The 26,568-nt window shown below is 28.8% G+C and overlaps 2 protein-coding genes across 2 annotated transcripts in view; one reads left to right on the top strand and one right to left on the bottom strand.

Moving 5' to 3' along the window:
* The window catches only part of LOC113373368, a 24,551-nt gene extending 5,879 nt beyond the window's left edge, over positions 1–18,672 (top strand). The window contains exons 2-6 of the mRNA XM_026613672.1: positions 17,357–17,625; positions 17,685–17,906; positions 17,979–18,221; positions 18,323–18,544; positions 18,649–18,672. Of these exons, the coding sequence (XP_026469457.1) occupies positions 17,470–17,625; positions 17,685–17,906; positions 17,979–18,221; positions 18,323–18,544; positions 18,649–18,672 (867 nt within the window). The 5' untranslated portion in view covers positions 17,357–17,469. The remainder of the gene's footprint in view (positions 1–17,356; positions 17,626–17,684; positions 17,907–17,978; positions 18,222–18,322; positions 18,545–18,648) is intronic.
* Positions 18,673–20,340: 1,668 nt separating this feature from the next.
* On the bottom strand, positions 20,341–21,056 carry LOC113373366 (the record flags this gene model as incomplete). Its single annotated transcript, XM_026613671.1, has 2 exons — positions 20,341–20,587; positions 20,736–21,056. Coding segments are annotated over 2 exons (555 nt in total), but the record flags the coding sequence as incomplete, so codon positions are not given.
* Between the last annotated feature and the right edge of the window lie 5,512 nt (positions 21,057–26,568).

The following is a 26,568-nucleotide window of genomic DNA, read 5'->3' as shown; positions in this document are numbered from 1 at the left end:
CTCTTTTATATATATAGATTTATTTACTATAAACTTATTTATATTTAGTTAATTTTAATTATTTTTAAATATAACTAGTTTGTTGCAAGTATTTTTTAAAAATTTAATAAGTATTTTAATAAGTTTTACAGTACTTTTACAATATATTTTAGGGTATCAATATTGAGTAATTGGCTTCTGTAAAATACAAAAATTGAACTGACTACAAATTAAGTTTTTTTTCTTAGAAGATATCATATAGATCTAATTTTTTTGCTTTGTGGTAAATATACATGCGACAATAAAAATCACCACCTCATTGGTTTAATTATTATTAAAAACTGAGAAATTTTGAGTAACCAAAATATTTTTTATCTTTCTTTTTGGTTTCTTAGTTTATTAATATCTACAAATATTTTATCACTTGTTTGGAAATTGTAATAAATTGTAATGTAAGATTTATGGTGTCAACTATATATTACCATTACTACTGGAAAATTAATTTAGTTAGAACTTGTGCCAAATACATTTTCTAAAATCCATTCTAAAATTATCAAAACTCATACACATTTAGAGTTGGTTCAGGAGGTTTTCTGAATTTATATGTTTTTATATCTATATTCTTGGTACTACTATTATTACATAATTATTTACATATTTTGCACTGGTTTTATTTTTTAGTTATTTTTATTAATTAATTAAATTAAATTAACAGTCACATTTGTTTCGAATAAAATCAGAGTATTTATTTAGTTTGTTACATATTAAGTATTAAGAGTAGTTGGCATCTGTAAAATGGAAATATTAGACTGAATTATTTTGAGAAAATGTCAGTCTACAAATTTCAGTGCAATATGATAATTATACACGCTGAAATAAAAATCATCATCTCATTGGTTTTATTATAATTAAAAACTTGCAAATTCTGATTCATCGAGATATTTTCTTGTTTTTTATTTCGGTTTTCCGTAGATCTATCTCTACAAATATTTTATATCACTTATTTCAACATTGCAATAAATTGATAAGTAAGAGTTATGGTGTCAACTATATTACCATTACCATTACCACTAGAAAATTAAATTAGTTGACTTCTGCCAAATTTATTATATTTCCTAAATTCCATTTTAAGGGCACACTTAATATAACGGCCTAAAAAAAGGTGATTTTTGGGATTTTTTATTTAAAAAATACTTTATCAATTATTTCAAAATTTCAAGAATATATTTATACATGTTTTAAGAATATATAGTGAAATTTTTGAAGAAAAAAATTGAATATTTTTTAAGTTATCGTCGATCTCCGGAAAAAAAGTCAATTTTTGATGATACTTTTTTTGACGCCGCCGGAGATTGCTTGTCATTTCAAAAATATTTAATATTTTATTTCAAATATTTTACTGTGTATTCTCAAAACATGTATAAATGTACCCTCAAAATTTTAAATAGATGGATTAACAGGTTTTTTTTATTTTAAATTCCAAAAATGGCCTTTCTTTAGGTTGTCACAGTACAGGTGTGCCCCTGAACAATACATCACAGATTTTAATATTTATTCTCAATTGCTGATACCTCTCAATAGTAGTTCTTTACATTATTACCATGTGTCGATTTATTCCTTTGCTCTATAATAACACATGTTATGAAACTTTATTTATATCTCGTACATTTAACTATAGTCTTCTAAAAACATGCTCCCAAGAAGATTGTCGTGTGTTTTATGAGGACGACTCTTGCTTCCTGATAATTGCGTTCTCATCGGCTTCTGTAATTAAATCTGGAAAAATTTATGTTATATATCGATGAGAGAAATACAGATAAAATGCAAATGATTTAAAGATTACAGCATTGCGAGACAATGTAGTTTAGTAAATCAATGATACTGTGTATTCAGTAAAATATAAAACATGGTTATCAGGGATGTAAATAAAAATTTATTCCAACTTTGACTATACAATTTTTTGACTTCTGTATATCATAATAAGAGATTCGTGTTATTTCTGAATTAATGCAATTAATACTTTTAATTTCATCAATTAAGACCAATTTCGTTTAAATGTAAAACGTGCTACTTCGGTATGACTAAACAAGTTGAAGTAATCAAACAATTATCATGTACATACATAGTTTTCTGACAATGAGTTCTTTTCATAATTGATTTAATGGAATTTTTCTGGAATAACTTGGTGAAAAATATCTCAAATTTGATATCAAAATATTAATAAAATTTCGTGATTGCAAAAAGTAGCAAATCAACAAAAAGTATTAAAGTAATAAAGGATTAAAGTATTTATTAAAAGTATTATATATAAATACATTCCTAAACATGTATAAATATATTCCTAAAATTTTGAAATTATTGATAAAGTAGTTTTTTTAATATAAATTCCCAAAATCACCTTTTTTTTAGGCGGTTACACTAGTTGTGCCCCTTAATCAATATAACTTTTTGTACTCATAATTTATCAATATTGTAATTTTTATTAATCCACAATTTGATTTTTAATATTATGTCATTAGAAGATTTTATATTTATTAGTGCAAATTTAGTTTTTCCGACGTTTTCCCCCAAATTTCACGCAACCCGGATCAACGCGTCGTTTCAGGTTAACGTGCACCCGTCATTGCGAAAATCCTGGGAAACGTGCCAAATTTTAAATTTTGGTTATAAAAATAAAATAATTTAATTTTTTTTTATAACGATGTTTTTTATTGTTTATTACGTAAAGCTTACGCAGTATGTTTTTTTAGACTATATAAATATTAGGTTGTCAAATATCTCCCTTCCGCCTTTTTGTATTATAAACCAAGAGCAAAAAAAGCGGAAGGGAGATATTTGACAACCTAATATGAAATATAAACCTCGACTGTTAAATTTTATAATACAATTAAATAAATTTACAACTAACGCAATATTCCAGTAAAACAAATTTATAAAAATCTGTTCACATACACACGCAATTTGTTATGCAGCTGACCCAAGTCGGGATCGGGCCCGGGAGTACTCTGTGCTATCCCACGTTCCTAACCATTACACCACGAAGAGCTCATATATGCATGAGTATGTATACATTACATGTGTACATTTTTAAATTAATCGTGAGATTGTATCTCGTTTATATAAATATGGATTCATTACCAAATCGTCGGAGTCGAAGTCGAAGTCGAAGTCTATCGCGTTGCGTAAACAGGATATGATTAACGGTGCGAGTACGTGTCAAGAAAGAATTGTTTATAATAAATACTTCGATATTCGTTCGTAAAATGGACGATTACCAAGAATCACATCGATTGCTTTACGGCCGTGACAACACACAATAATACACAATAATATGAACTCTCAAGAACAACGTACACCATTCAACACAATTTAATAATAATACACACCATACACCGCACAATCGAGGGCCTTAGTGCAATTGAAAGAGGGTTTGTCGGTTTTCAAAAATCGGTTTAAAAACCGGTTTTTTGGCAAAAATTATAGAATTCGAAAACCGGTTTTTTAGTTAAAAAAGTCGGTTTCATTGTATAAATGGAAAATGACAAATATAGCCAAATATAAAAGGTAGATGAAAGCGTTTTGATTCTTGAAATCATATCGGTTAAAAAGCATTTGATATCTTATCAGTCTGCAATAGTTCCCAGAAAGGTTTTGTATATATTGATTTAGATTTTTATACCAGTCTATATATTAATTTAAATCAGTGTGACTTCTTCTTAAAGAAGTAACTTCCTCTATTCAAATTTAAAATAAAAAAGTTTTAAACCCTAGAAGCCACAAATTAAATAACAATAAATTTAGAATTATTATATAAGGCTTTAAAAACAATTAAGCATAATTTGGTCGCAAGTATGAGAGTATTTTCTATTTCAGAAAATTTTGTGGGTAATCATAGGACAAGTCTAAATAGTAATTCGATAGACGTTCTCAGTTTTTTTAAATCATATTTCATTAAACAAAAAAACAATTAGAATGTTTAAAATTAATTAATTAAAATTGTTCGGAACAGACAATACCCGAGTTTAGCTTAATTGTTTTTAAAACTAAAATTGATATTAACAAGTATATATCAACATGTATCTATTTTTTTTTAATTTAATGCATTTTTTATTTAAAAGTGTATTATTTTTATTTATTCGAAAGCTTTCCTTTCACAATCATAAAAATATTTTCATTCCTATATGTGAAAATGATGCATGAATTACGAATAATTATTTTCAAAGTTATTTAATTAAGATAAACTATTATTTTTTAGTTCTACTAATTAAAATTAAAATAATTTTGTTTACTATCTATAAAATTGAATAATAAATAAATCCAGTCAAATACTGCTTTAATTTACACTAAATTTGCGGATAAATAACATTCAAGCAAAAATTTATTTTCTATATAAAATTCGAAAACCGGTTAAAACCGGTTTTTTAGTAAAATTAAAATTCGAAAACCGGTTATCTGAAATGTCGGTTTTTGTATAAACCCTAATTGAAACCGATTGCCGGGATTGTTTTTTCACTTATAATAATAAATTGGTAAGTTGACACAGGTTGTATGTATTTTATAAGCCTAAGAAAATCATATGTATAAATTATAAAATTTATTAAATTAAGGAGGATTATAATAAATCTCCTATATCTCGAACGATATATGGCAGTGTTCCTAGGCTAGTAATTTTGCCAAGTTGTATCTTCTGCACATGGTGTAATTACATAGCAATTGCACGAGGCAAAACAGTCACACCAAACGGCGATGAAATAATAATTATTGTAGAGAAGATTTAACACTAGTACATATTTGTACTTGGAACAGGGTTTAACAGACAATAATAGAAATTATTTCATATAACCAAGAATAGAAAACTAGTAGTCTATGGAATCGTGCCTTAAGGCAAATTGCTGGCACATTCTCTACCCTAATTTACAATTTCTTTAAAAGTTTTAAAAAAATATGAAAATTTTGTCGAAATGCGACGAATCCAGAAAAATTATAACAAAATTTGTACTTAGTATTAAAATCTCTATAAAATATCTGATGATTTCATGTAGATATGTCTAACGATGATTTTTACCGTCGAATGACATTTTTTATATTTCGAAAACTGCTGAGCCTGCGTTCCCCCAAAATTTTATCAGTTTTTTATTTCCCCAATACAAGTAAAATGTTTTTTAAATCATTCACTCGAAGTGAATTAAGAATGTTTCAACAACAATATTTGAAAGTAGAGGGAAAAAGATTTATAACCAATCATCACGTTGATTCTTACGACGTCGCTATCGGGAGATAAACGGCATGTTTGAAAATCCATAACAAAATTATTTTCTTTAGTTGTTAGTTTCTTTGGTTGTGATCACTATTGTTTAGTTTACGAGACCTTAATAAAAAAATTAAGTACACGTTATTTAATTTTTTTATAATATATATTGTTAATTTTAGGTTAACAGTTTAGGTTTAGGTTTCTTTACAAAGCTTTTATAGAAGCTAGGCAAAAACGTAAACCATAAAAAATAGTAGGGTAGGGCGGGGCTAGTTGAGCATAGGGGCAAGTTGAGCAATCGAAATATCTCGAAAACTATTCACCGTCCGTTTAGGCATTATATGGCGGAAAGATAGAGATTTGGAAGAAATAAACATCCCGCGATCGCTAGTGGCCGCTGGACAAATGAGTGAGGCTCCCGGGCATTTTGTTTATTTTGAGACCAAAAAGTAAAAAAGTCATTCATCACAAGTTTTCGTCTGGTTTAGTCAAATGTTATTTATTTTTAACCAGGTAAATTTTATTCTTCCATATAATTATAGTACTTTTAATATGCACAGAGATTCTGGGTATAAATCTCACGGTTTTTTTATAAACTCACTTTTATTTTGAAATTCCGAGTTGGGGCTAGTTGAGCATAGTTGCTATACTTGTTCTGTCACTAAGACAATTACCATTAACTTCCAGAAATTAATTATTATTTTTAAGATTTAAGCTAAGTCTATGAGTAATGATATAAAGAAATAATGATTTTAAACAAAAATACTGAATATATGGGTAAAATAATACCTAGGTTAATTAATCGTTAATTATTCAAAGCAAATTAATATAAGTTTTGTTTTCTCTGTCCATAAAGACTATAAATATAGAACTGGTTATTAAAAACTTATTTTATCTCATCACTAATCGACATTGAACCTATAATATCATTATACTTTCTTAGTGCTCAACTTGCCCCACCTATGGGGTACATTGAGCATACTTGACTTTTTGCATTTAAACAGCTGTAGTTTTTAAATTTTACTTATTACCAAAAACTAGTATTAATACTTTTGTTAAGCGATAAACAACAAATCCATTAAGCCGTATAGCAATTTATTGAGACTTTTCATTGAGGAGCTACATCCGTTTAAGTAAAAATTTGCTCAACTAGCCCCGCCCTACCCTATGTAAAAATGTAAATTGAGTTAAAAAAGTGAATTTACAAAAAATAAATTTAATTAATAGTTATTCCAAATCTGCTGACGAATATTTCTGCCAAATACCAGATCAAGGTTATATACAGGGTTGTCTCTGTAAAAAATGTACCGATGAAAATCATATTTTGCATTGCTTGAGTATTGTAGCTATTTATTATTTTGTGAAATTTTTAAAAAATTATGGGATAACATGGACCAGGTAACAAATTTTTGAAAAAAAGCAAAAAAAATATTTCTATCATGATGAATTAGCTGGGAGTTTTACTGAACATAGTCAGATAGTTGTTTGTTTGATATTTGTTATTTGTTTTAATATAATTGGTTTGGTTTTCACAGCAAAATTGCTCAAAATCAAATTCGATCTTTACAGATCTTAGCCAGAAATTAATCAGCAAAAGATTTCCAACTAATATCTTTCGAACAACTTTTGAATTTTTAAAATTAGTTAAGGATTTTTGTCTAAATTATGGTCGAAATTTTTTACAGTTTTTGGCCAATTATAAAGAAAGAAGTCAACAGATTTTCTCGCAAAACTAATCAGCTCAAGTCCTTATCGAGTTGCTTGAAAAAGCTTTTAATTTTTTTAAATCAGTTCTGCAGTTTTTGAGAAAACATTGACAAAAGGTTAAATTGTGGCTCATCTACATACACATACATATATATTTTTTTTTAATTTTGATTTTAAAGGATTCAAAATGCATAAAAACGTCTATTAAACATAAATATCAAACATTAATCTATTAAACATTAATGTAGCAGATTTGATTTTCTGGCGCAAACATAAACTTTTTCTTCTTGAAGTTTATTAGAAAAAAAAAATTATCATAAAAATCCTGTAATATAAAAATCATTTGTCTCTTTAAAAATCTGCAGACTGTTATATTAAGAAAAATCTGGTGAACCAGCTCTTCTAAAAACAAATCGTATCGAATTAATCATTTCGTGAGTAAGATATCTCGCTCAATCTTATTTAAATTTTCAAAAAATTAATGCATTCAACAATAAAATTCTTATTACGTAAAAGCATGTTGTATCATTTATAACACAGTCGTGTAGGTATAATAATATCCATTATTCATTCCGAGGATGAAAACTTCTGACGGATGTACATTGTTCGATAGTACACTAGTTCAACGTCATTTGCATTTCAAGACATTTCGAATAAATATGTATAATAGACACATACTTTGATAGAAAGCTTTAATATAATATAAAAAATAAGTGAAGTATTTTGCTCTGGAATATAAAATCTCAATATTTCTGTCTCAAAAATTATTACCACGGATATATATTTCCACATGCGCGCCGAAACAAAAATATTTTTATATTAGGCATATTAACTTCGAAAATGAATTACGGAGGTCAGCCGGACGCCGCTTTATAATTACAAAAGCGTTTCGCATAAATTTTGAAAAAAATGAAGCAACAAGCAACGAAAACGAGAAATCAAAGGTATCATTCGTAAATCTTTTGGTTCTGGGAATGATAGCTTGTATGGTGCATAACGCGGATTTCTTTCAATAAAAAAATGTTCGAGATGCGCTAAACGATATCGGGCAATTGTCTGAGTAATAAGAACTTGCAGGGGAATTAATGGCTCGTAATCGTAAATTGTAAATATATATATGGTATGCAGAGATCCAATCCAACTATATCACAACAAATAACACATATCAGACCAACAGCTGTCTGACTATGTTCAGTAAACTCACAACTAATTCCGATGTAAAAGTTTGGACTTTGAATTCGACCTTTCATTTTCTTCAGCATTCAATAGAAAATTTGGGACATTTTTTTGTTTTTTGTCAAATTACTCTTAAATATCAAGGTAAAGCACCCCTTTTCGATTAGATGGGGAGAAACTAGATAAAATTTACTACGATTTCACGCTAACAGTTATATACACTCCGATAAGTTTAGTACTACATCTCGTAACATAAAACTTTTATAAATCAATCATCAAAACTGATATCAAGCAGTCCGAGACAGGAATAGAACGTGGACCTGTAGTTGCAAGACTTAAGCACTTACTACAAAACCACGGACCGTTTTGGCTCTTGTTGCAATCGATTCGCAGATTTACAACTAATATTGATAAAAATTGATATGGGCAAGCCCGTGTTATCTTCATGATAACCGTTTGTTGATAAGAACTGATTACCTTTTACCATATTAATAGAAAAACATATATGTGCATTTTAATAATACTTCATAATTTAAGAGATGATATATTTAAATAAAACTCTCTTTAATTTTTTTATTTAAAGATAATGTTTCGGTGATAACAAATTGGTGCTTTGAATCATCTTGTATTATGACTTATTAAATATGAGTAAATTAATTATATATTTTTATATTTGTAGTTTAATTTTATATAGTGTTAAGTGTTATTCCTCAATCTGTTTAAAATGTGAATGCACCTTAGATACAATTCAGACACCTTGGCAAGTTTCACCAGTTTTAGTTATGTGCAGTGGTTATGAAAATATCAATTTTAATAACACTTTAGTGCTACCATTAAGAGCATCAAGAGCTATTATGTCTTATATGAAATTAAAAAATATTCCAGACAGAACTTTATTAAATAGTTCTTCTCTGGGCTACCTTGATCTTTCAGCAAATAATATAGATACAATACCAGAAGGATCTTTTGCTTTATTATCAGGTTTGAAACACCTGGACATAAGCAGGAACCGGATTAGCAGGATATATATTGGTAGTTTTCACAATTGTTTGAACTTACAAATATTATCAATGTCCCAAAATGACTTGACATTGATGCCTCATCGATTCAACGAAAAAATTCAATTTGTTGAAAGTTTTGATATATCTTATAATCCACTAGGCGCATATTTCGAGGTTGGTTGCAAAATTCATTTAATAATATTATTTTTTATCTAAATAATAAATTTATCACAGTCCGATGGTCATTTTTTGCATCCTATGGTATATGGTGAAGCTCCAAAATTGTTGGCACTGAATTTGGATGGTATAGGATTAAAAATAAGCGAAAAAACAAATAGTTTTAGTATACAAGGAGCAAGAAATCTGCAAAATCTTACCATGCGTGGTAATTCAATGGAAGTTATGCCAAGTTTGCCGAGGTTTTTGCGGTATATTGATATTTCCAGAACTGGTAAGATGAAATTGTATTTAGGGTAGAATGGGGCATAAAGGTCCAAATAGAAATTTTCACAAGTCAGTCATTCTAGAGATTATCTGAACAAAAACTGTTAAATCTAACTTAAAAACTAGATAAAGTTTACTACAATTTCATGCCAACAATTATATACACTCCTATATAAAAGTTTGGGATAAAACACCTTTGAATTCGATCTTTCGTTATTCTTTGGAAATAATTTATTTCGAATTAAATCGAATTCGAATCGAATTTTATCTAGTTTCTTCCTATCTAACTGAAAAGGGGCGCTTTCATATGATATTTGTTAGTAATTTGCAAAAACCAAAAACATGTCCCAAAATTTCTATTTATTTGAAATAAATTTGAAAGAAACGAAAGATCGAATTCAAAGGTGTTTTATTCCAAACTTTTATATCGGAGTATATATAATTGTTGGCATGAAATTGTAGTAAACTTCATCTAGTTTTTAAGTTAGATTTAAAAATTTACTTCGATTCCATGCTAACAATTATGTACACCACGATATAAAAGTTTAGAATAAAATGACTTTAAATTCAATCTTTCATATTCTTTAGGATTTAATAGAAATTTCGGGACATTTTTTTTGGATTTTGTCAAATAACTCACAAATATCATATAAAAGCACCCCTTTTATGTTAGATAAGGATAAACTACAAAATTTTTACTACGATTCCATGCATACATACACACATTCCTAAAGTATGCCAAAATTTTCAGAAATTTCACTTCAAATCACTGCTCAAAAAAACTGATAATAAAAAAATACTTTTGTTGAAAAATTTACTATGAGGCTGTATACCAAAATTTTCAGAAACTTCTGAAATTTTGATTATTTTTCAAAGTTGGAAAGTTAATAAAAATAAAACAATTAAATGACGTATATTTAAAAATTATATCTATGTATTTTAAACCAAATAACCCTGCTCAACAAAAAATGACAATGAAAAAATACCTTTGTTAAAAACTTTACTATAAGGCCGTTTATCTCGTAATAGCGATGTCAACCGACGGAAATGACACATATTTTGCCCTCTACTTTAAAATAGTATCGTTGGAATATTGGTGTTGGACCTCTAAGCCCTAATCTACCCTATATGTAAACATAAACATTATCTATTTACTATTTTTTTAGGAATGAGAAAAATCAGTCAAGATACATTTCCCACTTTGCAACAACTGCAATCACTAATTATCCAGGATTCTTTGAATTTGACCGAAATTCAACAATATGCTTTGAGTGGATTTCCTGAATTAAAAGAATTTAAGTTAGATGGATGTCGAAAGCTGCAAAAATTTAGTGAATTTGCATTTGGCAGAGACGTGCTGAACTCAAAATTGGAAACCCTCACCATGTCTGGAACATACTTAAGTTCTTTGGACATTAAATTGAAACCGGTGTTTGAGAACTTAACAACGTGGGTATAAATGTTAAAATCTTATGATAATAAAGTTATATATATATATATATTTTCTTATTACCAGGTTTGATTTATCAGGAGCCCCTTGGTACTGTAATTGTTCTGCATCCTGGTTGATTCCTCTCGTAAAAGAAACTCTCCAATGTGCCTCACCATCTGCAGTTAGTGGTTATCCTTTATCAGAATTGGATTCTGGTGATCTCCTTTGTGCACCAGAAGGACCTTATGGCAGTACTGAGACTATTGTGGCAGTTCTGGTGTCTTTTGGATCCTTACTGATGTCTGTGATTGCTATATACCTAATTTGCCAAGGTGCAAAAATATCGAGACGAGTGTTTCTGCAGAAGTCACCAGGAACACCTGGAGCTGGATCTCCTTATGGACGTGTTACTGTTGAGCCCAATAATGCTGAACAAATTAATGTGTAATGAAATAGAATTATATATTATAAATTTTGTATACTTTTATAATAATGTCACTTACAGAAGTTGATAATAGTCTGTGTTTTTTTCATATTATCTTCTATATATATAAAAATAAGTCGGGTTTTCCTTCCTGACGAAATAACTCCAGAACGCACGAACCAATTTCGACAATTGTGCATTCGTTGGAAAGGTCTCGGGCTCTGCAAGGTTTATAGCTAAGAAAATTAGTCGTGCATGGCATCGTGCCTTAATGCAAGCTGCTGGAACTTTACGCACCGTAATTAAAAATTCGAGTAATGACATTAGTGAAAATTATCAGAATTATGCTTGGTTAAGTCAACGAGCAATTCTTGTCGCAGAGAATAATGATGTACACGCACTGCATTTCACCATTCAATCAAAAATTGCTAGCGATTTGGTGACATACCAATGATTCCGACTGGTCTTCCGTTTGACTTCAAACGATTGCAATTTCCAGTTCGCCTTGCTTTCGCAATAACAAGTCTCAAGGCCAATTGCTTAGTGTTTGCGGGATAAATTTCAAATAGGTTATTTAGAAAATCATTGTTTTTCACATGGGCAGTTATACGTTGCCTGTTCACGAGTTCGGAAACCATCCGCTTTGTTTGTGTTAACGTCAGACAAAAAAACAAAAAATGTGGTTTACCAAAGAGTACTTCAATGAAACGGATAATTTACGGATTCACTTTCATTTACTTAGAGAAGTTCAACTGAAAAACACTTCATTTTTGTAATCGAAATAAATTCATTACTGTTGTATAATAAAATCAAATTTTTCCTTTTCAAATATAAAACAAACAAAAAATTTCTTCAGCTTTCTCACGAAACCATCTGGTGGCGAAACACAGTTTGTCGGGTTTGGTAGTAATTTATAAATTATTCCCGTGGCATCTTTCTTTCAATTTCAACACTAATTTTTTTTATCAACGATTGAAAAATTCACCGAAAATGGTATGAGTACAATTCGGATTCAATGGAACGATTTATACGTTTTGTATTACTTCACCATAATAAAACTTTTTGATTTGTATTCCATGCATGTTGCACATGCATAAGACAATAAAAACTGCTTCTTCCTGTTTTCAATTCAATAATGCCGCCGTTAAAGTCATATGTAACTAAATATATACATATACTAGATGACCCGACAGACTTTGTTCTATACCCACGTCTACAATTCAAAAGTTCCAATTTTTTGAATATCTTATCCTATACTTTTTAATATCCTATTTGATGCCTTTGTGAATTCATTTATGGTCTTAACGTAAGCAGTATAAAAAAATCAGAAAAAAATAATATAGTATCTGCGGCAAAAGAACAATATCACACTTTATTTTATCACACAACATAATTGCTTCAATAATTTTTATAATCTCGTACGATATGTTAGTTGCTTTTTGGCAATTATGATTTCTAAAGTACATTTTTCTTACTAATAATTTAATAAACATTATTTTGAGTTATCTAACCGTTATCTATCTAACTGAAAAGGAGTGCTTTACCTTGATATTTATGAGTAATTTGACAAAAACCAAAAAAATGTCCCAAATTTTCTATTAAATACTGAAGGAAATAAAAGGTCGAATTCAAACGCGTTTTATTCCAATCTTTTATATCAGAGTGTATATAAATTTTGGCATAGAATCGTAGTAAATTGTATCTAGTTTCTCCCTATCTAACTGAAAAGGGGTGTTCTCATATAATATTTATGAGTTATTTGACAAAAATAAAAAAAAAATTCCCGAAATTTCTATTAAATCCTAAAGAATATGAAAGATCGAATTCAAAGTCGTTTTAATCCAATCTTTAATATTCGGGGTGTATATAACTGTTGGCATGGAAATGTAGTAAATTTTATCTTTTTTTCCTATTAAAACTGTTTTATGTTAGATATGGTACTAAACTTATTACCGACTAATTTTAATAAGGGGTCTGTGTAATTAAGATATTGCATAATAATTCTCGTTAAATATATAAAAAAATTATTTCTAACTATATTTTTTTGTATAATTATGTTAATTATTAACTTTGTTAAAAATAATCCATGGATAACATTTTAAACGGATTTTTTTAGTGTAAAGAACTATTTCCGTTTATCGGGCGAACTATAACGAACTTCTTTTAGTTTTTTTTGTTTAACGGATTTTTTTTAAATTTAACGGCCGTTTTGACGTATGGCCGAACTATAACGAAGTTCGCCGCTTTCGAACTGTCAAAATGTCAACTATTACTTGACATGGCAACACTTAACGTCAAGTGCACGTGTTTTTGTTGTTAAAGTTGAATTTTAAAGTTATAAATATTTTTATGTGTGACTACTTATGCATTATTATCAGAAACAGTGTTACTTTTTAGCTTTAATTTTTTATCATTTATTATTCTAGTTTGAATAGTTGTGATTCATTTGAAATGGCTTTAGCAATAGGTATGTCTTGATGTTGTTTTATAGGTTATGTTACCTCTTAAAACTATAATTTTTTATAAAACAAATTATGAAATCCCATATATTTCCTTCTACTTTTACTTCTTTTTTCATTTAGAATTAAAACGTCGCCTGGACGATAATGATTCACCATTATGCAAAAGAATTCGGATGGCTGAAGATATATTCAAATCAAACAATTTTCCATTAACATCTCACAGAAATATTACATTAAATTGGCTCTGCAATTTGGCCGATAATAGTACAGATGATTTTTCGTGGATAGAATCTATTAAAAAGTGTTTTGGTACATCATTTGCATACGCTGATTTAGATAACTCGCTCATAGAAAATTTAATTAAGGTATTCATATTGAAATTTGTTTTACTGTAATGGTTTTATTTCATAATTGAGTAATAATTGAAGTATTGTTGTTTTATAGATACTTCTAAATAAATTAGAATCACAGTCTTTGGAAATAGTTGATGGCTTGATTAGCGTAATTGATAATACTTCAGTACAAAAATATTTTGTATCAAATTTACCATTGTGGAATAAGGTTATTGTAAAGTTAATAAAAACTAGTGAAGCTAGTATAAATACAAATAATCAAAGAAGTGAAATTTTATTGTATGTAAATAAGATTATTGCATATTTAATCAATCTTCATAAAATTGCTTTGGATCAAGATATTTATTATGAAAATGTTTTAAAAGGAGCTCTTGTGAATTTGATTTTGCTTCTTGATAAAATAGAGGATGAGGTTTTGAACAACAAATGTGTAGAATTAATTCAAACTTGTGTTTTTACTAAAGATAGTACAAAATTTATTGAACACTTTATGGATGTATTTGATCATTTGGAGGCAAAAGAGTGTTCAGAACTTGCCTTCAAAATTTTATGTATTGCTTATATTAAAGCTTACAAAGAAAGCTCAAATATTATTAAATTGTTCAAAAGTATTATTGAATGCAACAAGAACAACAAATTTTATCCATGCATACTCGTGGATATTTTCAAAATTGAGAATGTTTCTTTAGAAATTGAAGATAATGGTGAAACCTTAATGTCATATCTTCAAAAATATTCAATGGACATTTTATCTAGTTCTGTTAATTCAGATAAATTCATGTTTGCGTTTCTGAATTCAGCAATATTATTAAATCCATTAATCATTGAACCACAACTGAAAGAGTTCTTAATCAAGTCTATGTTGATGAAGAAAGAAAGTAGTGAGGGTCTACTTGAATTTTCAACATTTCTCAAGCATGTTGTTCAAACTTTATCAAAATTGAATAGAGTTCATAAATTACCCTTGTTATTACTTAATGATCTTGATGCAGCGATACAAGTAGAATGTGCTTCCAATGAGAATGTTAAATCGGATTATCATATTGAACAAATTTGGCCTCTTGAGGTCGCAGAGCACTGGGGTAATTCAATGGAAAATCTAAATGCCAGCATTACATGGAACACATTACAAAGTCTTCTGTACACTCTTGATAATAAGGGAATACTAAATAGCAAAGATGATACAAATAGTAATATCAAATGCATTATAAATATATTCTACATTTATGTATTATTGTTTATGTTTAATTATTTTAGTTTTTGGTGCCTCTGTAATGACACAAGTAATCTTGCGTTTCATTACCAGTTTTTTGAAGAACTGTAAATTGCCATTGATGTCCAAAGAAAATTATACAAAATTGTGGGATCATAGTAAAAAATCTTGTGAAATTCTAGCTAAGGTTGCTCTTGTGATTGTTAAAGAAAAGGTTGGTATTTTGATTTAATTTTAATTAAATTATTTTATAAAACTATTTTAATTGTTTTACTTCAAATAAAGTTACATAGCTTGTTGGTGCATTGGCTCGAAACAGCATACATAGTTGGTGAATTTATAATAATGCTAAAATATTATTGGAATTGCATGGACACCCAATTGCAACTACAACTGATTGAACAATATTTCAATGAAAAACATTGGAACAAATTATGTAAATTAGTTAAAGAAAGTGATTGCACAAAATCAAAAGACTACTTGGTATGGAACTTGGTTTTATATTTGGATTGGATTAGAAATTAATTATTTTTTTTGTTTCAGAATAATATACATCTACAAAAGTTACGGTACAAAATGATGATACACAGTTTAAGTAATAATAAGCATGACCTAAAGGAAGAACTAAAAGTAGTCTATAACAATTGGGAAAATATTTTGAATTCAAAACTTATATTCAAATCCTTACTACCCTTAATGACACAGGCTCAAGTTATAGAATTAGTTAATAATTCTATCCATGATATAGTTAAACCAAATAATTTGCACATATTACAATCAGATTATATACAAGAAAACAATAATTATATTTCAGTAACTTTATTTAGCATATTTCATGAAATTGCTAAATTGTTATCGAAATCACTGAAAATAGTCGAAGAATTTAATATTTCAGAAATATTAGATGATAAACAAAAGTTTTTGATTTCCATTGGTGAAACTTTAGAACAAGATTTTGTTGTGGAGTCTCCAATTGTTGATGTAGCGGCTCTTGAAATTTATTTAAAAGCACTTGTAGCATTGAACTTGCAATTTTTAGACAATACAACTAAATGCAGTATATATATTTTTATAATTTCTATCTTTGCATATTTGAGTGAAGTTAATAAATTAGTAAATGATGATAGTAATTATCAAGCGCATGTTGAAGGGTGTCGGAGCACTTGTGGAGTAATATTAGCAAGTGAGTTTATTCAATCACATTTTTTATTATTATTTTTTTATCATCTATTTTTTTAATTTACTTATTTGATTCATTCTGTATTGCAATGAGACAAGACACATAAATTTCCTTTTTTTTATTTTATTTATTTATTATCAACTTTTTTTAATTTATTTGATATAATTTATATAGAATGTATTTCAATTTAATTTATGAATTATGAATTTATACACATAAATTCAATTTTTTTTTTTTTTTTTTTATTATTTTTTAATTAATTTATATATTTATTTGATATAATTCTTATTCTGTGAGATGAAGTGAGACTAGATGCATAAATTTACTTTTTTTCGAGTTTTTTTATTATTACTATTTTTTATTTATTTTACTTTTATTTATTTTTTTTAATTTATTTTCTTTACTGATATAATTCATGCATACTATATCTCAGTCAGACAATTAATACACATAGTTTTTTTTTAATTAAAATTATTAAAATAAAATCATAGACTACTTACTATTCAAATTTTTATATTTTTACACATTTTACACAATTTTAATATAATAAATATCAAGTTAAAACCATGGACTGTTATCCACGTTTTTTTTTTGTTTATTTATATTACTGTATTATTTGATATAATTCATACATATTATATCTCAGTCAGATAATTATTCTGGTACGAGAGATTTATAACAAAAATAAATTCCTAATTTTTCTATAACAATTGTAAATTACTTATCAATTTTAGATGTTTTGGAAAGTGGAACAAGTTTCAATGTTGATGATTACATATCTTCCACCGTTTATTTAAAGATATCTTCCTGGATATCAAAAACAGAACTTATCCAGCCGGTCATAGAAATGTCAATGAAAGAAAATGCTAATATAATTCCTAAGCTTAATAAAGTTGTGAAGAAAATTCACAAAAATTATCAAAGTTTACCTGACGACAGCATTCCAAGTAAATTACATGAATTACTTATTGTTCCTACTATTTGTCTCACTCTTTCAACCAAGGTAACAAAAATAATAAATTATTTTTGTTTGTATTTGTTAATTGTTTTATATTTTTGCAGATGAAAAAGTTGCATAAAGAACAACGTGCTTTGGTTACAAAATTGAGAAACAAATGTGTCGATATTGTCCACAATATAATTACAAAATATTCTAGCAATGCACCTCTTGAAATTCTATTACCAAGTTATAATCAATTATTACAATTATGGATTAATAATATCGAAGCTAGAGATAACATTAAAGATATTGTAACAATTTTACCTATTTATTTAAAATACTCTGTAAGTAACTGAATTTATTTGTTTACATTAATGGTTTATCACAAGTATTATTATTATTATCATTAATTTTAGATGGACACTATACAAATAAAAAGTAAGGGTGATGCACACTCCTTTATTATGCTTGTTACAAGAAATCAAAAACATTTTATGGACAATTTGCCTGAAAATTTTGTTTTGGACTTATGGGACGTATATTACAAAATTAATTGTAATATTCAGAATATTTCTTCTACAGAAACTGTTCTTGCTTTGTTAGAAAGTTGTGATGATAAACAATTTGAAGAAATTATTTTAAAATTGAATGACAATACTGTAAGTGTTATAAGACACATTTTTCAATACATTTTTCAACATTTTATTGAAATTTATTATTTTAATTTGAAATTAATATTATTTTTGTTTTTAATTTGTAGATTAAATCTATGGAGTGCGAAAAAGACTTTCCAAACAGTATAAATCTGTGGGTAAATATTACAGAAGCAATGTTAAGTGGAAACAAGACTAAATTACGGCTTGAAATATTAACAAAATTATGTCAAGATCTTTTGGCATTGATTACAAAAGGCCATTACACAAATGGAACGAATACTCTAGTTATAATGAAATTCTTCTTAGCAATTACTAAAAATCCTTTGGTAATTATTTTACAATTTGTTATGAAAATAATTTAATTCCAAATAATTTTAATTATTTAATTTCAGCTTCAAATTAATGTATTAGTGATTGAATCAATTTTAAGTGCTGTTTTCCTAACACCTTTTGATGATTTATCAACATTCGGAGTGGACCTGTTTAAAACTTGCTCTGAAATTGTGAACTTTACTTTGCTTAAAAGAACAGCATTGATATTAGACAGACTCCCTGTGGTAATATATGGAATACGTTATTTAATTAAAATCTTGGCACGGTGGTCTGCTTCAAAAGAATCCAATAGTGTGGAAAAAGATAGTTTCCAAAGTGTACTAGCAGATCTTGGGCACTCTATAGAAAAGTATGTACATATTCATATATTATAATAATCTTTATTTAAGTGTATTGTATGTTTTTTTTTGTTATTTTTAGGGTTTTTACTTCGCTCATAAAGTTAAAACGCAATTTATCAAGGCCTGCTTACTTGATGCACGATGTAATAGTTGAACTTTCTTCTTACACTTTAACAAATGAAATTAAGCAATCCTTACTGAATTGCTGTTATCAAATACATAGCCTATGCGACTCTCATGCACTCAAATATTTGAATACTGTATCTAGTGTTGCTAATAGAGAAATATTCAAAAATATTCATGAAACCTATAATAAATTTCATATGTTCAAAGGTAAAATATAACTTTTATGTATAATAAAGATTATATGAAAATTGAATTGAATTTTATTATATTATTTTACAAAACTGAAACTCCAGGTATTAGATTCAAAATTTTCATCGATTTATTCATGTAACAATGATAATTTGACCTTATTAACAATATCAATATGCAATTCAATCTAAATTTAAACAAATTAGGTCTCCTTATTAATACATTATTTCAGTCGTTAACAATCTCATAGTAAGCAACTAGCATATTTGAAAATATATATGCTACTTGCTATAGCTGCTGTATGATCTTTTTTTTAAACATCACAAATTATGTAATTGAATTAATGTTTTATATTAAGTACAATAGAGACTATTACATTATTGTGTTTCATACTTTAAAAAAAGGGTACTTGAAACAATATAGTTTTAAAAGAAACAAAGTTCTTATGTAGTTCCACAGTCTTGTTGATTTAATAATAAAATAAAGAAAATCCTGTATTAATATTGTGCATATCAAATTGAAATTAGGTTATACATAGGCATCTACAAAAATATAATACTGTAATAATTTGCTTATCAACACAATTTCCAATATAATAATGAAAAATACATCAAAAATTAAAATAAAAAACTAAACTTTTTAAATCTCATGCTATACTATATATTGATCAATGAAAGAATTATCAAACAAATATATAAACTAGTTAATTAAATAAATGCACTTTAAGTATGTTTGTCATGATTTTATATTCTAGTTCATGAGTGCAGCTATTTAGATTACTATATACAAAAACAAGATAATGTAAGCTGCATGTGTTCCATGTTCGTTTATGATTATAATTTCTATATAATTTACATTAGTCTTAATGCTTTCTAAAATTTAGGGAAGAACTTTTAAAAAATGATGAACAATATCTAAAGGATTTAATTCCTTTCCAATATTGCAATCCTAAACATTTCCAAACTCAACAACTGGCCTGGTAAATTAATCCTAAGATTTAATGTTAAATGTTATTTAAGCCACATATTTAACATTACATTATCACAATATTCCAATAATATAAACATTATCATTTACTGAATATTCTATCAAAGTCAAATTATGAAATAAAAGTAAGTAAGTAAATAAAATAAAATAAGAACCTATTTAAGGTTTGTGATTCCTTCTAGGACTAGAAGTTTTATCATCAGCTGCATGATTCGATTTTTCCATTAAAAACATAGCTTCTTCGTAGCTAGGAGGTGGCGCTTCACTGCTTGTGCCTTGTGGTGCTAGAGGAGTCACCAGCGCTTCGTAAGAAGGTGGTAATGTGGCTGTAGATGCACTTCGAGCAGCCAATCCTCCGGAATAGGCTTGCTCTGCTTGTGCTGCTGCCAAATCCTAATAGAAAAAATATAATTATATGTAGTATGATAAGTATGCCATTATGGAAAATAGATCTCGAAATACAAAGATGTACTTTCTAAAGGTAAAATCTTTTCAAACGACGAATCTGAAATTGCAATATTGTATATTATGATGTATTTACCCGAAATATAGCCCTCTGATGTAAAAGCATTTGTATTACACTCTTTCTTCTTAAGTAGAGCATACTTTTAACGGCAACCATCAATCCAGAACACATAAATATAGGTCCTACTAACCACATATGTCCCAAGTTACTAAATATGTAACCATCTGCATCACCTAAAGCTAAAACTGTAATTACACTTCCCACTGAAAAAAGCACCATGGATAAAGCGAAATATGAATAACTAGTGCAATCACAACGACCAAATCTTTGGTCTTCATCATAGTCTAAATCTCGTTGTCTTAAGCGATGCAGTCTTTGGGTTAAAAATGGGCTATTAAAAAACAGTTGCCATGATAATTGATTTAGTCCCGACAATAATTCAAGTTCCAAATGTTTATATTAGCTTTTGAAACACTCAGCTATAGCCCATAGCATAATAGTTAGCCACATCACTTGAGAACAATTACTTCGAAATCTGGAATTTTATTTGTAATATCATAATTACAGCCGACGTAAAGTCGTGGGTACCGAAAAGTTATTAGGTATTGCATTTGGCTTTTAAGCCTTGATAAATAAAACGTAAACATTAGCATTTGTTCTTTTAACTTTTGTATTTTTGTCGTGCAATGAAAGATGCACTTCAACGCCACAATCTGTCAACAGTCTAACTAACTATTATTAATGCCGTCCTGTGATTGGTCGGAATTGGAGTGTAATTTGTGAACGACCAATCACGTTCTATTCTGTACGTACTAATTCAGACTGTGCAGCAATATGGCTGTCAGTATATAACTGATCGCCTTATGATGAGCTTCCTTTCCTTGAATTGTCGAATTTTTTTTCAAAACTCCAAAAATTTTATGTTATTTGCGCTGATTTGTTGAATAATCATGATGACTCGTTGGCACTGAGATAACGTAAGACAGATTTTTTCAAAATTGCACAGATTAAATCTGATCTTGTATAATATGTCCTAGAAAATGATTCCATAGGCTATGATAGACTATATAGTTTTTTATACTACTGATTATGCATTTAGGTAATTCCGGCGAATATTAAATTTTTACAAACAATTCCAGGATTACTTCTACTACGATTAGGACATTGATATATACTATTGATTACAACAATGAGTTCTAGGTATGTATACTTGATCTCATTTTACTAAATAAACTATCAAATAGGGGTCTAAGTAGGAAGCTCTTTCATTTAGGGGTAATTGTTCACGTTTTAATTAATCTTTTCATATTTAAATATGGTATATTGTTGTTTATTGGTCACTGATCACTGGTATTTGTATTTCACGTAGTCAGGCATATTAGATTTATTTGAGTAAATAATCTCTCTAATATATACACTTTCCTAAAATCAAATATTTGTTCAACTAGGTAATATCATAGAAATCACTGGAAATGAACTTCACATTAAGAAATATTCAAATAAACACATTATTTTAATCTGTATTTACTTAATTTTAGACTGGATAGATTTTTATCCTCTTAGAGAGTGGGACATCCCAAGTTACACGAAGATTAGCAGCTAAACAATTAGGAGAAGTTCAATCATTGCATCCGCATGAGTTGCATAATCTCTTAAAAAGAACTTTAGTGTTGCTTCGTAACTCTAATTGGGATACAAGAATACTGCCGCCCAGCCATTGAAGCCATTTTAAATAGTTTGCCTAGGTGGGATCTCCTCCAGGACAAGTGATTAAGATCGAAGGTTTGGAAAGCTAAAATTGATTGCACAATGTAAACAATAATTTTAAGATTGAGTATTGCTTTTCTATGTTCATTACTAAGCTTGGCATGTCTGGTTTCTAAATACTATCTTAAGTTTTCAAGAGTTGTATTCTTTTATAACAGAAAAGGATGTTTCTGCTTCAAATAGACTGAGATTGGACACATTCAACTTTAGAAAAAATATTGTGCGCTGCTCCATTGAGTGGATCTGAAGGAAAAGAATTGACTGTGATGATGATAATAGTAGAGGTAATACTGGAAAAATTTAGAATTTTTCACATGTATATATATATTTATATCATCTCTCTACATTGACAGATATTAATGAAACTATATCACATCAACGCCATCAGCTAAATTTACGTTTAGGATTTGGAGATAACTCTATATTATCTTCGATTAGTAATTTAGGAATTTTAGTGACAAATGATGATTTAAAGCCATCAAGTTTACCTAGCAATACTACACAGGATAGGGTAAGAAATTTATTGTAAACTTAATATTACAATTTTGTTGACACACTATATTTTCAGAAACCTATTGATGAATTGTTTAGCTCAGTTCTTATTTCTAGGGAAATTAATAAGGCTCGGAGAAAAGCAAGCAATCTGCATTTCAGATCTATCATCGTAATGGTTCTAAACACTCGCTTGAAGATGATGATGAACCGAGAAGAAGAAAGTTAAATTAGAATTGGATGAAAATTCATGTAAGATACCCTCAAAGTTGTTAAATATTTATACTAATTACATTTTTAGTTAATTAGTAAATTTTTGTTTAAAATAAATTTCTTTTCAATAGGTGAGGGTTTGGAACTCCTGATGGAAGTGGGAATGGAGCGAACCGTTGAATGGCCATTGGAAGGATTATGTGAACGTTTATGGCTTGAATTATTAGTCCAAGGTGGGGCCTCGACATGGGGCAGCAACAGGCATTAGGGAGTCTTAAAGCTGCAGGAGAAGGTGCAGGAAAAATGCTGATACAACTAAGAACAAGTAATTTTCTATAATTCATTGTAATAGATACCTATTTCAATCAAATTAATATATGCATAATGTTAATGGGTTTTAGATGAAGAGCAGCATAATATATTGTTGGAAGATGCAGCTGTTAGATTATTATGGATTTTGGCATTGGATGGTTTGGTGATTTTGTTTCTGATCAAGTGGTGGCTCCAGTGCGTGAAACATGTGCACAGGCTTAGGTCTTATTGTTAAAGATTGAAACCTCCAGATGTGCATAGAGTTTTAAATTTCTAATCCAATGTTGAGCAGGAAAGAATGGGAAACTAGGCATGTGGTTTACTAGGAATTAAATATATGCTTTGCTGCAGACAGGTCTAACATTAGTTGTGATACTAAAACGCAACATGCGAAATGATCATCGTATTTAACTTTTTAATGAGGATTTGGTGTCAGAAATATTACCTATCGTCTTTCCACATATCCAACTTGGTGTTGGTGATAGCATGGACGATGTTGGTGCTGTAGCTGCCTCTTGTCTTATTCCAGTAGCTGATAAATTAATGATGTATGAAGCCCTTTCAATTTAATATTGTTTCTTAATATAATTATGAATATTCTGATTTATTTGTTTAGGGTTCTAACTGAGCTCTCTCGCTTGTAACAAAACTTGGGACTTACTTCTTGATCAGATGAGCTGGCTTCAGCATGTAATTCTTTTATGGGATTACTAGCTGCTATTTTAAGTTTACCTGATCTGCAGATTTATTAAAGTAAATTATATTTGCTAACAAATCGAATCTTATTTTGAAATATTCATTTTGTATTTGGTTCTTTGTGTAGAACTCAGCCATTAACATAAGTTGTTCCTTTCCCTCGATTATGGCCATTTTTAGCTCATAATTCAAGTTCTGTGCGATTGCAACATTGCAGACTCTATTCACTTTATCACATAAATCTGTAACTTATATGGCCATCATGTTTACTTCAAGAAGCCTTGAGGCATATATTTCAAAGAGTGTTAATTGAACATATACCTGAAATCCAGATCTTGTTAAGAAGTTATAATTATATTTATATAAAAAATTATTGATATATTACACAAAATATATTTGTAGGTTTGGTGCAATCTTGTTGCAAATTCATCTCTCGATGCACTTCTGCATGCAGCTTGTCCATTTTTTGCATCTTGGCTATGTATGGTAATGCATCCTGCAAGGGTTCCTTTTGATCCGTCAACGCTAATACATGCTGCATCACTGAAGGTATTAATTTTCAAATAATAATATTATAGAGAAAATCCTATAACAATTTCTTATTGTTTCATTTAGAAGAGCAGTGGGTGGTTCTGAAAGTAATTGTTATATTGAAACTCAAAAGTTTTGTTGTAGGAAGGGAATCAAACACCACAAAATATTAGAGAACAAAATGTTATAAGAGCCAGATGTGTGGCATCGGAAATGCTGGTCAGTAATGATAAATAACCTGTAGAATATCTTTTTTCTTTATCATTGTTTTTTTTTTCTATGTAATGAGTATATTTTTAGGTCAGTTATCTCAGTACTTGGTGAAACCGTCTCCCGGAGTAGAATATCCTCCTGACACCAATTATCCTCTGGACACTTTATACGTGTCATGGTTGCCATATTTGCAATCACATTCTGCCTTGCAGAAATTAGTAGCAAGTTTAGTGTTAGCAGATTGGTCTATTCGAGATAACTCAAGCCGACCATGTGTCATACAGTATTGGCAGAAACTTTACAGGCTGCCAATGAATCAAACAGTTTATTATGATGAGATAGCTGTTACATGCACCAGGCGAATAATTATAATAGTTTATACTTAATTCAACTCGTTAGCTAACTCAACAATCAATATGTAATATGATTAATAATTTTGCAGGCTACTCAAGAGACTAGGGATTTCATTGCCATGCTAAAGCATTACAAAATAGATCTTGGAATTGATAACCGTGACGTAATACCTTAGAAACAATTGCTCAATTTAGCGGTCCCTCCACCCAACAATTGTTAGTCAAATGTAAACTCAAACAGAAAGTATTTGAATCTTTAGAAGAGAGAAGGAAAAATATTTATGCCTCGGTTACACAGACAACATCAGATCAATTGATGTTAAATGTTTTCGTAAGTAGTACGAGATTTTAAACTTGTAAAAGGTACTACTTCCTTAATTTGGGATTTATGTATTTTATAAAAATACATTTTTATTCTAGGACAATGGCTGCAATTGCAGGTGCTGCTACTCAGCTTCATTGTTTACCGTTAAACTTAATCCTTTAATAAAACCTTTAATGGAATCATTAAAAGGGAAACTTTAGAACCGCTACAACAGTTATCAGCTGAGGCATTTAGCTATGTTACTTCTTTATGTCTGGAAAGAAATCCATGTCCAAATCCAAAAATTATCATGAATCTTTGTTCTTTTGTTAAAGCTGATACCGAATTTACTCTAAAATGTGGGTATGTATATATGATTAATAAAATTATAATTTGAGTTAGTTTAATAATCTTTACTTATATTTAAGATGGAAAGAAGTAAACAATACTAGTCAAGCTCATGAAATGAGTGAAGAAAAAATTATAATGTCGTTGGGCAAGTCAGCATATGATGGTATACTAACTTTAACAAATCAGCAGCGAGCTATAGAAAAAGCAGCATTCAAAAAAGTAATGGCGGAACCGAAGAGGCCCAGGAAGGCCACCGAGTTCTGATATTCCAATCGAAGAATTAATTCCAATTGAGGATGAGGTAAATACGTGATAAAATAGTTATTATAGTTAATTTATCTATACAGAATTTTTATTTCTAGGTAACTTTACAAAATCGAATACAGCACAGAGGTGGAGCCTTAGCACTCAAAGCAATAACTAGACATTTTTGGAGAAAATCTTCCAATACCCATCCAAAATTATGGAAACTATACATGATAATTTTCAACAGACATTTGATCTTGAATTGTTTGATAAATCTGATTTTGCAAACAATAAAGTTAACGCAGAAGCTTTGATTTCTAGTCTGCAAATTTTTAGAAATAGTTTGTAGTTCCTTGCATCCTTCACTACTTCCAAAACTCTTTAACTGTTTTACCAAAACATTTGTATTCTACTCTCGCACCCATTCAAA

The sequence above is a fragment of the Ctenocephalides felis genome, unplaced genomic scaffold (genome assembly GCF_003426905.1).
Source record: "Ctenocephalides felis isolate EL2017-DRISC unplaced genomic scaffold, ASM342690v1 CF-g0.4_SCAFFOLD_01604, whole genome shotgun sequence".
NCBI lineage: Eukaryota > Metazoa > Arthropoda > Insecta > Siphonaptera > Pulicidae > Ctenocephalides > Ctenocephalides felis.
The sequence above is the reverse complement of the archived record's forward strand: the minus strand, read 5'-3'. Positions and strand labels throughout refer to the sequence as shown.